Source organism: Nomascus leucogenys, chromosome 23 (assembly GCF_006542625.1).
Source record: "Nomascus leucogenys isolate Asia chromosome 23, Asia_NLE_v1, whole genome shotgun sequence".
NCBI classification, from domain to species: Eukaryota; Metazoa; Chordata; class Mammalia; order Primates; family Hylobatidae; genus Nomascus; species Nomascus leucogenys.
Window position 1 is genome coordinate 21693247 of NC_044403.1, and position 15435 is coordinate 21708681.

At 37.1% G+C, this 15435-nt stretch overlaps 1 protein-coding gene across 1 annotated transcript in view; it reads left to right on the plus strand.

Moving 5' to 3' along the window:
* LRP6 (LDL receptor related protein 6) overlaps window positions 1-15435 on the plus strand; it is a 155779-nt gene extending 140344 nt beyond the window's left edge. The window contains exons 19-23 of the mRNA XM_003265508.4: window positions 917-1027; window positions 4268-4498; window positions 6082-6218; window positions 6843-6940; window positions 10120-15435. Of these exons, the coding sequence (XP_003265556.1) occupies window positions 917-1027; window positions 4268-4498; window positions 6082-6218; window positions 6843-6940; window positions 10120-10414 (872 nt within the window). The 3' untranslated portion in view covers window positions 10415-15435. The remainder of the gene's footprint in view (window positions 1-916; window positions 1028-4267; window positions 4499-6081; window positions 6219-6842; window positions 6941-10119) is intronic.

The following is a 15435-nucleotide window of genomic DNA, read 5'->3' on the forward strand; positions in this document are numbered from 1 at the left end:
GTATCCAGAATTCCTCAGTGCCTCAGCATGCAATCCTTTTTTCCCATTCACTTGTTTAAAATTCAGTGTTACTTGGCTTAGTGTCAGTTGGGGTTTTTCAAGTACGTATGACTATATCACTTCTGATCATAGTGACATGTTCCATATTACTGTTTTAATTCACTTCATATGCGTAAGATTTATACAAATTAATAAGCTTTGAAAATTGAGAAATGAAACTAAAATATATTAGGGCTTCAGTATAAAAAAAAAAGTTCCTGTTGTCAATGAGCTCTGAATTAGTGGATTTATTAATTGTGCTCTAACATATTATATATTCTTCACTTTCCCTTACTAACTTTTCCCATGGTAAAAACAACCCAGCCAAGTTCTCTAGAATTCTTTAGTGAAAGAGGGAATTTAATGTAAAGAATAAGCCGGGCGCGGTGGCTCACGCCTGTAATCCCAGCACTTTGGGAGGCCGAGGCGGGCAGATCACGAGGTCAGGAGATCGAGACCATCCTGGCTAACACAGTGAAACCCCATCTCTACTAAAAACACAAAAAATTAGCCGGGCGTGGTAGCAGACACCTGTAGTCCCAGCTACTTGGGAGGCTGAGGCAGGAGAATGGCGTGAACACGGGAGGCAGAGCTTGCAGTGAGCCAAGATTGCGCCACTGCACTCCAGCCTGGTCAACAGAGCGAGACTCCGTCTCAAAAAAAAAGAGAATAAAATAGGAAATTTCCTGCTGGATTTTTTTCTCCCACTCTTTTTTTCCCTCTCTCAACCAATGGAACTCCAGAGAATAATATTTAAGTTACAGCTAAAAGTCTAATTTGTTTTTCATTTGTACTCAGAAAGCACCTTTTGATTCTTGCCAGAATTTGACGTTACATGATACTAAAAATAAGAAAACTATTTATGTTTTTTTTCCAGTGCTTTGTTTAATTGATCAATTCCGCTGTGCCAATGGTCAGTGCATTGGAAAGCACAAGAAGTGTGATCATAATGTGGATTGCAGTGACAAGTCAGATGAACTGGATTGTTGTAAGTAGGACTGAGATCTATAAATTACTCTTAACAGAGAATTTAAACCATTTTTTTCTTATGTGTGAGGTTTACTTATCGAGATTTCCCTTCTAAGTAATAAGTATTAATATTAGGCTAATTATTTGTGCGAAGGTTTTTTTATGATTTGCTTTCAGTAATTCTTTAAACATAGCAGTTTTCTTATGCACAGAAATCTTCACAGAACATTTAATAAAGCACTAGAAAAGAGTAAATATTATTTTACTATAACCAAAGTCACAAAATTCTCAAATCATTTAGATACATAGAAATCAGCCGGGCATGGTGGCTCACACCTGTAATCCCAGCACTTTGGGAGGCCAATGTGGGCGGATCACGAGGTCAGGAGTTCGAGACCAGCCTGGCCAACCTGGTGAAACCCCGTCTCTACTAAAAATACAAAAATTAGCTGGGCGTGGTGGCGCGCTCCTGTAATCCCAGCTACTCAGGAGGCTGAGGCAAGAGAATCGTTTGAACCCAGGAGGTGGAGGTTGCAGTGAGCCGAGATCGTGCCATTGTACTCCAGCCTGGACGACAGGGCGAGACTCCGTCTCAAAAAAAAAAAAAAAAGACTGGGTGTTGATCAATGAATAGCGTTCATCATGTAGATAAGTGGCGAAATTGCAATTTTGGCAGAGGGAGTATACTATTCAAAAGCAGAAAAGAGTGAAACAGGCACCTTTGGGAAACTCCATGTAATGGGACTGCCAAAATACATGCTCTGTTGAGGGGTGTCAGCAAGAGATAACATAGGTAAAGGTACAATCATGGAGGACTATACTTTTCTTCTAAAGAGCCTAGACAATATTAACAATGGAGAGTGGAGAGTCACTGAAAATTTCAAGAAAAAGACTAGCATGGTCAAGCAATGCAGAAGTTGTAAAGCCAGTGGGTTGGAGGTGATAAGCTTATAGGCAGGGAAATCTGTTAGATTGATTGCTTTCAAAATTCTTTTGATCGCATCAAGAGGAATACAGAGATGTGAGCTCATGCATTTAAAAAGATGTCACACAACACTTAAATATTTACTCATATTATATAGAATGCTTTCTGACGTTTTCTGTTTTATTTTTCAAAGCTGGTTGTAACCCACTAAATCATTCTCACCATTTACGAAGCCTGTAATTTGAAAAGGAAGTGATTAGAGTTTAGGCAGAAGATGATAAAGATCTAAATCTCTATCTCCTAAATGAGGAGGAGGAGTGGGGGTGGCAGGGAGAGAACAGATTTCGGAGTTGTTTCAGAAGTAGAATAAAGAGGAATTGGTAACACTTAGATATAGTTGATAAGTTTAAGTTGACCCACAGGTACCTCATTGAGTGACTGGAGTCATTAAATGGGATATATAGCAGGAACTGGAAACCAAAGTATCATACCACATCTTGGCTGCAGATGTAATGTTTGATTGATGTGATGTTTAATTTACGTTAAATGCCTTTAGGCAGGTGTGTACTTTGCCACAAGCCCCATCACTTTTTATTTTCTTATTCTAGATGACTTCATTTATGGTCTCTTTACCCCTGGAATCTAGGAGAAATGACTGATCATGGTGACAATGAGTTCAGTTTGTGATATGTTGCCTGAGAGATACTCATGGAATATCCCACTGAAGCTCTTGATCTTCAGGAAGTTGATTATAAGGAACTGTGGCTCAGAAGAGAGATTTGGTGTTGTTTAGTTTATTGATAATAATGAAAGCTGTGACAGTAGATAGAATCTCCCAGGACAGTAAGCAGAGGAGGAAAATAGTAGGTGATAGATAGAAATCTCTCTGGGAAGCACCTGCCCTTAAGATGCAGGCAGAAGAGAATGAAGCCAACAAAGGAAGCAGAGAAAGAATAATCAGAAATAGTAAAATTAAGAGAGTGGTATCTTGGAAGGATATTGATCAGACGTTTTTTAAAGAGAAAACAGGAGCCAGCAGTATTGTGTAAAGAGGTTAGTGAAATGAAGAATATATTGAATATGGCAAATAGTAGAGCTTTGACTGTTGCCAGAAAAGTTTCAGTGCAGTGGTGAGGGTGGAAGTCTGATTTCAGGGAGTTTATGGTGTGACACAGAGACTAGGAATTGAGGGTAGTGAATGTGAACTTTTCTTTCCTGAAGCTTGGCATTGCAAAGGAATGTTAGGGCACTAAAAAGGAATGAAAAGATGAGACGGTTGTTCTCAAGGACTAAAAAGAGTCTATGCCTCACATTCCACAGACTAAATTTGTAAATGATAATCCCTACATATTATGTAACTTAGAGATGTCATTTTCACGCATTTCTTTCATGTAATCTGTCAGAGGATGAGTTTAGCTATATGGATGGGAGATTTGAGGTAAGATGAAACAGGAGGAAGTTTTTTAAAGGATCTGCAACTGTGAGATAAAATTTTAACTGTTCAGAATGGAAGAATTTTCCCTCTGAATAGAAACAGTAATGCTCTAATTTCAATAAGCTCACTTTCCCTCTACCTCTGATATTGATGCCCTCTGCTTCTTAAAGCCTCAGGTAGCTCAGGGATCCAGGGAAGGTGAATCCCTGGGGCAATGTCCTCATTCTGGCAGTCTGGCCTTTCTTTGTGGGTCCTCCAGTAATCAGGTATTAAAGACCTTATGTTCCTTGGTCTCAGGCAACTAGACAGCCTGAAGGCCAGCAGCATAGGGGATTTGAGAGCTGAGGCTCATCTTTAGCTTCCAGTTTTCATTCATCAGGCCTAAATGTCACTATTCAAATCTAAAATCTAACATGTGCTCAGAGCTGATTTTGGCTTCTTCACCATTCCAGGTAAAACATTTGATGACCTTTCTAGGTTTATCCCTTCTGGTCATAAATTTTTTCCCGAAATCTTGGAATAACCTTGGTCATTTGTATGGTATATAGAATGAAGTAGAATGGATTTTATCTGTTTATTTATTTAAAGCTTCTTAATGGTGTTTAAATCTGTACTTCATTTACCATCTTTGTTTCTATCAGTTTACAATTACACTTTCCAGCCTATTGTTTTATTTCTGTCTTCACTTAAGGGTAGTTCATTTTGATTCCTAATGATGACATTTATCCCATATGTCCTCGGGGCATGGTGCGTATGTATTCATAAAAAAGAAAAGTGTTTATGAATTATCTTCATTAGGCTTATAGCTTCACATCCTATTAGCAAGCCCTCTTTTGATTACTATTTTGAATATACAGTTGTTTTTCTATTAAATAACCATAATGCATTCTTCATTGTAGATCCAACTGAAGAACCAGCACCACAGGCCACCAATACAGTTGGTTCTGTTATTGGTGTAATTGTCACCATTTTTGTGTCTGGAACTATATACTTTATCTGCCAGAGGATGTTGTGTCCACGTATGAAGGGAGATGGGGAAACTATGACTAATGACTATGTAGTTCATGGACCAGCTTCTGTGCCTCTTGGTTATGTGCCACACCCAAGTTCTTTGTCAGGATCTCTTCCAGGTGAGTCAGGATGGATCCATTGAGAATCAAGTCTTTGGTCCTGCAAGACTGCCAGGCTTCCATTGTGGAAAAGAATACTACCTAGAGTCTGTTTGAAACCATATTACTCTGAGTTTAAACAATTATAAGAACAAATGTTCTTTTGTACTATTAGCACCTTCTCTTTACACAGAAGGCCTTAGATATGGTTTGGTAGAAATTGTCAGAGCATATAAAACAAATACATATGCAAGCTCTAAGCCTCTCTGACTGCAATTCTGGATGCATGCTACGGAAGGTGAATCAGCCAGTCATTTGGTGAAAGGGTTGTAAACCACAGGTTAAGTTCATCACCAGGGAACTCTAGTACTATGGAGCCCATGAATAAAAGGAGGCCAAAAATTATATAAGATTCCCTTCAGCCAACAAAGATTTGTAAATAGCTGGATGATAGAAGGGAGGAATATGTCTTCTTTTTTTTTTTTTTTTTTTTTTTTTTGAGACAGAGTCTCGCTGTCGCCCAGGCTGGAGTGCAGTGGCACGATCTTGGCTCACTGCAGGCTCCGCCCCCCGTGGTTCATGCCATTCTCCTGCCTCAGCCTCCCGAGTAGCTGGGACTACAGGCGCCCACCACCTCGCCCGGCTAATTTTTTGTATTTTTTTAGTAGAGACGGGGTTTCACCGTGTTAGCCAGGATGGTCTCGATCTCCTGACCTCGTGATCTGCCCGCCTCGGCCTCCCAAAGTGCTGGGATTACAGGCGTGAGCCACCGCACCTGGCCGGAATATGTCTTATGTTTTCTCCTGACTTCATGTGCTAACAGGGGACAAAGGGCTAGTTTAGGCATAGCTGAGTAGCCAGAAGTTTTACACTTGGGTAGGCCGTGTTGCTCTAGGGAACTGGTGTTCTTTTTAATGTTTTTTGGTGCCCTTAGTTAAAAGAAGCCTTCCTTTTAATGAATATGGAAAAGGCGGTGCCTTGCAAAAACCCTCTGAAAATAGGAACTTACTATGGGTGTAGCTCTTAAGTAGACAAACATGGTTTTTAAACTGTTAATGGTAATGTTTCTTTGTTGCCATACCTATTTTCAGTTAGTGGAATTTGGGAAGCTTCTTGGAAAAAAATAGAAGTTCTTCTTTAGCACTGGTAGTTTTGATTCTAGCAACATTTATATTCATTAGATGAAGAAATATTCTTTCATTTGTTGTTTGTGCCCTAAAAATGTTTTTTTTTGTTTTCTTTTGAGCAAGTCTGGTATTTAATATGCCCTGCCTCACAACCTCTACCCTTTACAATCCTTTCAAATCCTCCAAGAGGTTGAAAAGCCCTTATTTTAAATAGCTGCTTCTACCAGGAGAGGGAGAAGGTGGGAGCTATTCTTGGCCTTGTTCTAGGCCAGCTCTTTCAATGGAAGCATTGACTTCTAGAGAACGTTCATTTCCTTTCTCCATTAAATGTTTTCAATTATAGGAAAAGAGTGTAAGTTATTTTAAAATCAGACTACTTGACTGTTGATATTTGTAATCCTACTGTTGAATAACATTGCTTGATAACATTTTTATAGATCTTACTCATCTTCAGTTTTTAACCTCCTTTTATTTTAGGAATGTCTCGAGGTAAATCAATGATCAGCTCCCTCAGTATCATGGGGGGAAGCAGTGGACCCCCCTATGACCGAGCCCATGTTACAGGAGCATCATCAAGTAGTTCTTCAAGCACCAAAGGCACTTACTTCCCTGCAGTAAGTAGTCTGTTTTCCTTTGAATGCAACATACATGAGATCTTAGATTTTTTAACTCATTTAAATGTGGGTGATTGGTGATAGTAATGTAAAAGTAGTTTTTGAATGTAAAATTTAGGCATAAAAGGCTCAAAGGATTTACCACACACTACCCTCCATGCTTATAAATCTTTTAAGTTACTGTGTAATAACCAGAATATTTGAAAGCATTGGGCATTAATTTCACATTTCAAGTAAAAGTAGAACTACTGAATGGTACCTCTTGAGGGATTAGGGCCTTCATTTTATGACTTCCCAAAAGAGGAAGCACACCTGGAATTTCTCCTAAATCAATAATTTTTCTCTAAATATTTACAATTTTAAATAACCATGACCTAGATGTGCTGACCAATGATTTTTAGATTACAGATTTTAGTTTTTGTCACTTTGCACTTTTTAGCCATGATGAGGTCTTAGGGAATGAGGAAGCCATGATCCCAAAGTACTGTTTGAGGTGAATTCTTTGGAAAAGAAGAATTGTGCTAATAGTGTATTGTAAAAAAACACTAATAGAGACAAAGGAAGAAAAGTTGAAAGAAAGTCGAATCGTTTCTATGTTGTTATTTTAATTATTTTTTCTTTTAGATTTTGAACCCTCCACCATCCCCAGCCACAGAGCGATCACATTACACTATGGAATTTGGATATTCTTCAAACAGTCCTTCCACTCATAGGTCATACAGGTAATACACATCCTCCTCTAAAATAAGGTGCAGTATTTATTAGAAAGTGTTTTAGTTGTGGACCTGATGTAGCCCCAAATGAGTAGACGATGGTCACCAAAGAGAGATTTGGCATCTTGTCTTGGTAGTACTGACATTGCCTCTACCACAGATCCTTTCCTTTCAGGACGTTATACTTTTTTTTAAATTTTTTGAGATGGATTTCACTCTTGTCGCCCAGGCTGGAGTGTAATGGCATGATCTCAGCTCACTGCAACCTCCGCCTCCCAGGTTCAAGTGATTCTCCTGCCTCAGCCTCTCAAGTAGCTGAGATTACAGGCCTGCGCTACCACGCCCAGCTAATTTTTGTATTTTTAGTAGAAACGTGGTTTCACCATGTTGGCCAGGCTGGTCTTGAACTCCTGATCTCAGGTGATCTGCCCGCCTTGGCCTCCCAAAGTGCTGGGATTACAGGCGTGAGCCACCACACCCAGCCTATACTTTTTTTTTTTTTTTTTTTTTTTTAAAGAGAATCACAAATGCTGGCTTTTAGAATAATAAAATACAGCCTCAGGCTTTGGCAGTATTCTAAGGAGGAATTACCCACCAAAGTGACTGGTTTCAAAATAGCTTGATATTCTAAGAATGAAATATTGGGATAAGATTGGTTCATAGAATTGAGAGTTTAAAACAGCAACATACTCAGAGCACAGAATTTTAGAAAAGTTGAGAGAAATGTAAGTTCAGCCATTGCTTGCACATGCTATTACAATCTGGAGTGAAAGATTTCTCATGTCGTTGCATGGAATAAAGAAAGATTGAAATAAAGTGTATTTGTAAGCCAAAAAAGAGGAAATTATTCCTTTTTGCTAATTTATGAGTCTATAAAGTGTGTTGAGCAGGTCAAGTACTGTTGTATCAGCTTCCACTTCTATGTTCCTTGAAAAACCAACAGACCATCAGTAGTTTGAGAGTTTCTATCTCAACACTGAAGTGCCCAGGGTTTATGGGCATCCCTCAAGTGCCTGTTATCTTCTAGATAATCTTTTCTATCTTCTATCCTCTCCAGATAATCTTCTATTATCTTTCCTAGCATTTCAGTCAAATTGGCCTGATATGACCTCACCCATGTGTAAAAATAAAGTGGAAACCACTTAAAATATCTCACTCAGAATTCTCATTTCAGTTTAGATAAGACTGTTTGAAATAGCCTTGGCTGTGAACTAACTGATTGTTTTAATGATTTGTTGTAATGTTGCTTTCCCTGCCACAAGTTTCTTCTTCAAGGAAGCCAAAACAGAAAAAGCAGAAGCCTGAAAATTGAGAAAGGAGAAAGATACAAAATTTTATTTTTTAAAAGTAATGTCCTTAATTCAAATTGAATAAGGCACTCATCAGAATAAACACGATTGCATAAAAAACTATTCTTGCTTAACTGTTTTCCGTATAAGCCCAATTTCTGTTTCCTCTGAGTCAAAACTTCCATCATTTGTTGAGATTTTGGTCTAAACTGGGACATGAAAAAATTTTATTAATTCAGTTTGTTTTCTTTTTTTCTTTTTTCTTTTTTTCATGAAAATAGAAGTATTTGGACTTTTAAATGTTGACCTTAGAAATTTCACCAATGATTGACACCTGATTGGACAAAAAGTTAAACAAAAACTGTGACATCATGTCAGTATTGATAGTAAAAGCCTTTGAGAACTCGCTTAGTGGGTCACATAACTTTTGGTCTCTGGCAGCCTTGCAGCCTTTTTATTTTTATTTTTATTTATTTATTTTTTTTGAGACAGGGTCTTGCTCTGTCACCCAGGCTGGAGTGCAGGGGCACAATCACAGCTTACTGCAGTCTCCACCTCCCAGGCTCAAGCAATCCTCCTGCCTCAGCCACTCAAGTAGCTGGGACTACAGGTGTGTGTCACCACGCCTGGCTAGCTTTTTAAAATTTTTTGTAGAGATGGGGTCTTGCTATGGTGCCCAGGCTGGTTTCTTTCTTTCTTTCTTTTTTAAAGACTAATCAAATGCAGTAGTAAGAAGGGGAGACAGAGTAGAACAAGGAGTTTGATCTGTAACTGTGAACAATCTGGCAGCCATTTCTTTTGAAGCAAGCCCAAGTGATAGCAAATGGTTTGTATCCTGGGTTCCTGGGATATATTATCTTGTGGTGCTCTGTATCACTAGGTGTTTTATGAATCATTGTATCAGTTTTTAACTTGGTTTTCCCCTTCTCTTGTAGTCACTTTGATGAGAAAGCTTATGAAAAAAATCTTTGGGATAAATTTAAGATCAGCTTTACCATATTTAGAATAAACAGGTATAAGAAGTTAAAAATAGAAGTAGGAATGACAGAAAAGTCAGAACTTAGGTCAGATCTTATTTTCACTAGTATGTTTCTCTCTTTCCAATGCCTTTTTCTTTAGAGCAATGCTACAAACCTAACAACTGTACATCACTTATAAAGATAAACAAGTGTAAGAAATAAACTACGCCTCTGAAATATACATTAGAAAATTCACTGACCCTTTATGGGCATTTAAATTTGATCATTTTGATGTTTAAAGCTGCTCTTATGACAGGTACTTACCTATACACAGGGAATGAAAACCGTTTCCCCAACCACAGCACCACAGCAATTTCCCTTTGCTAAGATAACAGCAGTGGAATAGTTACGCCCCTGAGGCTGTCTACCAAAATCCAGCCTGGACTGTACAGAGATTGTACAGAATTGTACAGCAGAAAGAAATGAAGACTTCAGATGTCATTAAATTAATTATTCATCAGGTTAATTTTGGAGTAAAGAATGTTGAGGGAATGCTGACATGTTTGAGTAGTGTAAAATATGTAAAAACCCATTCTTCCCGTGGGCTGTGAAACTGCAGAACAAATTTGAATAGTCATTTTTTATTCTGTGAGACAGTTTAACTTGAAGATATAAGAGCACAACCAGAGGCTAGATTGAATTCACCTCTGCATTCCCATCCTGTTCATTTTCACTTGCTACTTTCTTATTTGCAAATAAGAAAGTACCTATCTTCCTCAGTGAATCTTTCATTGAAAATTGCCTCTTGGTCTGTGTAAATTTAAATTGCAGTAGCTTATTGTTTTTGTAGTGTAGTTGACATCTAATACCTCTATTCTGAGAGGGAAAATCATTTTTTTTGTAAAACTAACTGCTTCTCTTTATTTTCTCCCTATACCAGCTACAGGCCATATAGCTACCGGCACTTTGCACCCCCCACCACACCCTGCAGCACAGATGTTTGTGACAGTGACTATGCTCCTAGTCGGAGAATGACCTCAGTGGCAACAGCCAAGGGCTATACCAGTGACTTGAACTATGATTCAGAACCTGTGCCCCCACCTCCCACACCCCGAAGCCAATACTTGTCAGCAGAGGAGAACTATGAAAGCTGCCCGCCTTCTCCATACACAGAGAGGAGCTATTCTCATCACCTCTACCCACCGCCACCCTCTCCCTGTACAGACTCCTCCTGAGGAGGGGCCCTCCTCCTCTGACTGCCTCCAGCGTAAAAATGTAAATATAAATTCGGTTGAGATCTGGAGGGGGGGAGGGAGCTATTAAGAAGGATGAGGCAGACCGTGTACAGTTAAAATTATAAAATGGGGTAGGGAATACTGGAGATATTTGTACAGAAGAAAAGGATATTTATATATTTTCTTAAAACAGCAGATTTGCTGCTTGTGCCATAAAAGTTTGTATAAAAAAATTTGTACTAAAAGTTTTATTTTTGCAAACTAAATACACAAAGCATGCCTTAAACCCAGTGAAGCAACTGAGTACAAAGTAAACAGGAATAATAAAGGCATCACTGACCAGGAATATCTGGGCTTTATTGATACCAAAAATAAAAAAGAGGAAGAAGAAAAATTAAGTCCATCTCAGAGCAGCAAACCATAGATACATGGATGTAGCCAGATAGCCTTCAGTTAGCTAACATTTGAGGGCCAACAAGTAAGAAATGATGAAAGGAAAAAAAAGGAATTAATACTAACCTTGGACGAAGGGCTTTGTTTTCTCTAGGAATCCAACAGTGTTAGTGAGGAAAGTAGATATTTCTAAAAACCCATTCTGGGTGTTGCTGTTGTAGGAGAGATCAGCCCTCTGGTAAGATGCCATGAAGCTGTGTGTGTGTGCAAGTCTCTGTCCCTACCTTTAGAATCCATACCTCTGTCAAAATGAATTTTTTTCTCTAGGTATGTTTACCTTGCTGCCTCCCCCAGCAACTTGGTAAGTCATTTTGCTAAGATACCATGATTTTTTTAAGCTGAAGCATTGACTAAATGGAATTTTCTAAATTAAACTTGATTTTAATATTTCTTCTAGCTCCATTCCCCAGTAGGCTTAGCTCTTCAATTTGACTGCTGTTTTTGCATAATGATCAAAAGTTAGACATATTATTTCTCTTCTTCCAAGATTGTTTTAATGCTCATTAAAATGTCTTTTTACAACACATATAGACAATGTTTAAGAATTAAAAATTAACCATTATGTTTTTGTTGTAAATTAATCATATATCCTTGCACTACTTTCAGCATATATCACAGTATGAAATCATTTATATATATATATATATTTTTTTTTTTTTTTCTAAGTAAAACATTTTAATATGTTCTGGTTAGAGACAATCTATTTAAAAAGAATTTTTTCTTATTAGAATTTTCACTATATTAACAGTTTGTGACGTTTTCATGTTCTTTAGGCTGGTTTTTCTCAGAATAATGTCTACATACATACCTCTTCTAATGTGTGACATGAGTTTAATATCTTTCTGTTACCCACTGTGAATGTTAGGCTGTTTTCAAATTATCCACAAATTATTCTTGTAATCACCTCATATTTTTATGTGGATCCTTTCTTACCCATTATGGATTAAGATAATTTAACAAATTTAACAATGAGGATTAAATGAGAAGGCAAACTGTTAACTTCTCAGCTGTCAGAATTTGGGTGGAAGGGAATAATGGAAGCCTCTTTTGTGATCTGCCTGACCTGCTGTCATGTATGGTACTGGGGCTGCTACATCTTCAGCTATCAGGGCTGACCTGTGGAAAATGATTCTAGCACTTGCTCTGCCACCTTGCCAGAAGTTCGTTTCCTGCTTTTTACACATGTCTAGCACTTCTCTGCTAAAATTGAATGGTTTTAAACTAATGTATTTTTAGCTTAAGAGGTGTTGGTCAGTTAATTATTGAATTTGTTTTTTTCTTTTTTAATTCTGTCTTGCCAAGGCCTCTCTGGGTTTCAGGGCCCAAGAGAAAACAGTGGAAGAAAGGAATCAGAATTTTGGCAAGGGTGAAGTAACTGTTCATGCAATTTAAAAATACCTAAGTAAAGTTTTTGAAGATAAAATTGTGGTTTCAGAATAATGCTGATTGTTGGAGACTGTAAGAATCAGGTGCACTTGATTTTGCATATAAGCAAATGGTAAATCTATCAGAGTCCTAAAACAGACAAGCGTAAACTCTTCCCATTGCTGGAACTAAGTGCCCACAGTGTCAGACAAAATGGACATTGAACTTGGATTCTGTGATACACAGGGCACTTGATGCTTAAATGAAGATGGAAAGGTTAGCAATACCTGGGTGTCAGTTAGAATTTGAGAATTCTATATGTTTACATTTTTAAATATGCATCTTGATCTGGTGGGCTTCCCATGTGGAGACTTGCACTCTGATTAACTAAGAAGAATATTGCCTTGTTGGATCTCAGTCCACGTGCTTGCACTGCAATGGCAATGGCCTCTTCTTCAAAATACTCATTTGTGTGCCAATTTGTTTAAAATTATTTGAAGGCAGTTCAGCCTAATCTCAGTGTTCTCTTTCTGGGGTAGATGAGATGGATTCTTAATATTTCTGGGAATACTTTTTAATGAGAGAATTGTCAAATTTGGAAAGATTTATTGACCCTTAGGTTACATGGACAGTTAAGCTTAAGTAAACTGTATATTGATTATTAAACACGAGCTGTAATTGAAAAAGTTGAGAGGAAAAACATGAGACCACAAATTAGGGGGAAAAAAGAAAAGGGATTTTTAAATTTGGTATATTAAATTCATTGTCCAAGGGGGAAAATGAATAATGTTTCATTAGATTCCTTATATGCAAAAGTATTTATTTTGAACATGTGTCCTAAAATATGTGCACTAACTGATGTGATTAAAATTGTCCAAGAAATAAACTTGAGCATAACATACTTTCTGTGCACCACAGTAAGCTATTCTGCATTGAAGTGGTCTTTTATAACTAAGGCCTGGACTTGGCTCCAGCAGAGTCGTGGTCTTCTGAATAGTGACTTAAGGAGTTTTATTTGCTTAAGTCAGATAATAGCACATTCACAGGAAAAAAAGAGAGTTGGTGGATAGAATTTTCTGACTATTAATTTTTCTTCCATGAAATTTTATTATGCCTTTGGCACTTTCTGCCACTCTTACAGCATATCACAAGATGTCTGTTTAGCAGAAGATTATGTAGTTACTTTAATTTTAATATAAAAATAGCTTGTGATACATTACCAAGAGATCTCTGATTCTTTAGTACATTTGAGAACAGCTATTCTACAGAGATGATAGGTATTTAGAAATGAAGACTTTAAAGTACATTTTAATCTAATATAGGCCAGTAATTGGGGGAAGGGGCTTTGAGCAGTACAATTTTAAGATGATTTTGAGGGTTGTATTTCTTTATCATTTAAAAATACGCTAAAGTCAGTAATTTATATGAAGGAAACTCATTCATTATTGAAGGTATAAAAATAGCCATCATCTGTGTTAGGTAGCAGTTTTGGCGGATCATCTTCTTCTTTTGCTATAAAGCCCTATTAATGAAGAATACTTCCAGGAGAGTCAATAGCTGTGGCTTACCTAGTGTGTTAATGAAGTGTGTTTATTTATGTGACTTGATACCAGCAGTCATAATAGAGACTGAAGAGGTATGCGTTAAGCACGCCTACTTCTGTGCGGTAAACAGGCTGCTGCTGCCTAGATTAGATTCTTAGAAATGTCATATTTTGAATTGTTTTATTTCTTGTAGGGGAAGCTTTATCCCACTTCACTGATTTGCATGCCATAGGAATTACATATTGGTTATCATTACGTATCAACAAGATTCAAAAACAAAAATCTTGGACTTTTCACATCTGAAATATGTCAGCTCTTAATGAATGTGTGGTGCTTAAGTCTACATATGGCATCCATAGTCTATCTAGAGTATGGATATGAGTGTGTTGACCAGTTAGCAGTGGACAAATATTTGGGCATCTACAGATGAGACTATACACTAAGTGTTGACCGAGTCCTAAAGAAGCTTATAGTCAAGTGTTGTTTAAAACATTATCAGAATTCTTAAACCCAAGGAATTTAATTTTATTTGGTATTTCTTAAGCCTAAAATGAGCCAAGAGAAAGATGATTTTAGAAAGTACTTGTAGTGTATGTGTGGCTTCTAACTTTTGGGATGGCACCATTTTATAATAGTTTCAAAATTTAGCTTTTGAAATTCTCAACATTTTATGGTAGAAGACTTTGGACCTCAAGTATAAAATTATACATTTATAATTTTTTAAAAATTTAAATTATAAGTATTGTGAATTCACACTCTCAGGCTATTGTCTGACTTGATCTACGTCTCATAAAGCCTGTACCTGAGTGGAGTGGAAGGTGGAGTCTTATGTTAATCACTTGCTGACTCTACCCTCACCCTCTTTCAGTTGAGGTAAACTTTGCTGTTTTTCTTTTTCATAAAGCATTCTTAAATTGTTGAGTTTATTGCTGAAAAAAATCTCCATGACTTTACAGATAGAATTACAAACTAAATGATTTCTTGTACTTAGAAGCAGAGTACAGACCTAACAAACAGACCCCACCATCACTTAGGGTTTGCCCGAAAGCAGCACCAAAGAATTACAGACAACATGCTTTTGCTTAACTGTCCATTTTGGTTGTTTTGTTTTTTATCAAATATAAGCAGGATGGGTGATAAAGATATATTTATATATAGATATATATTCTATATATCTAATGCCTAAATATGGGTATTAAAGGGAAAATTTTTAAAGTCTGATTAAACCCAATATTACATGAAATTAAATATATGGGTTAGTAAGGAAAAATGTTAAAAAGTAGAGAGGATACCAAGAAGATTAAACTGGACTAGCCTTATTTGCAAGTGAAGGATCTGGTGCTGCTTTCAGATGTTTATCCTTTATTTTTTTTCCCTTAAGCTTTAATCTTCGTCATTGTCTTAAAGTCAACTGGTGTTTCTTGTTCATCGACTTTGGTACGATGGTGCTTTGCAAGGATGTATTTATATTATAATGGCCAACATTTGGTCAGCCCTTGTCCACTTACTCACTTCCCTCCTTTTGTAAAATAAGTGCTTTAATTATAAACTGTATAAAAATACCTTGTATAAAACCCCTTTTTTGATTATTACAATAAATAACCTGAATTGTAACAAATGAAATGTTGATTTTTGTAATAAAACAGTGGAAAAGTAAAA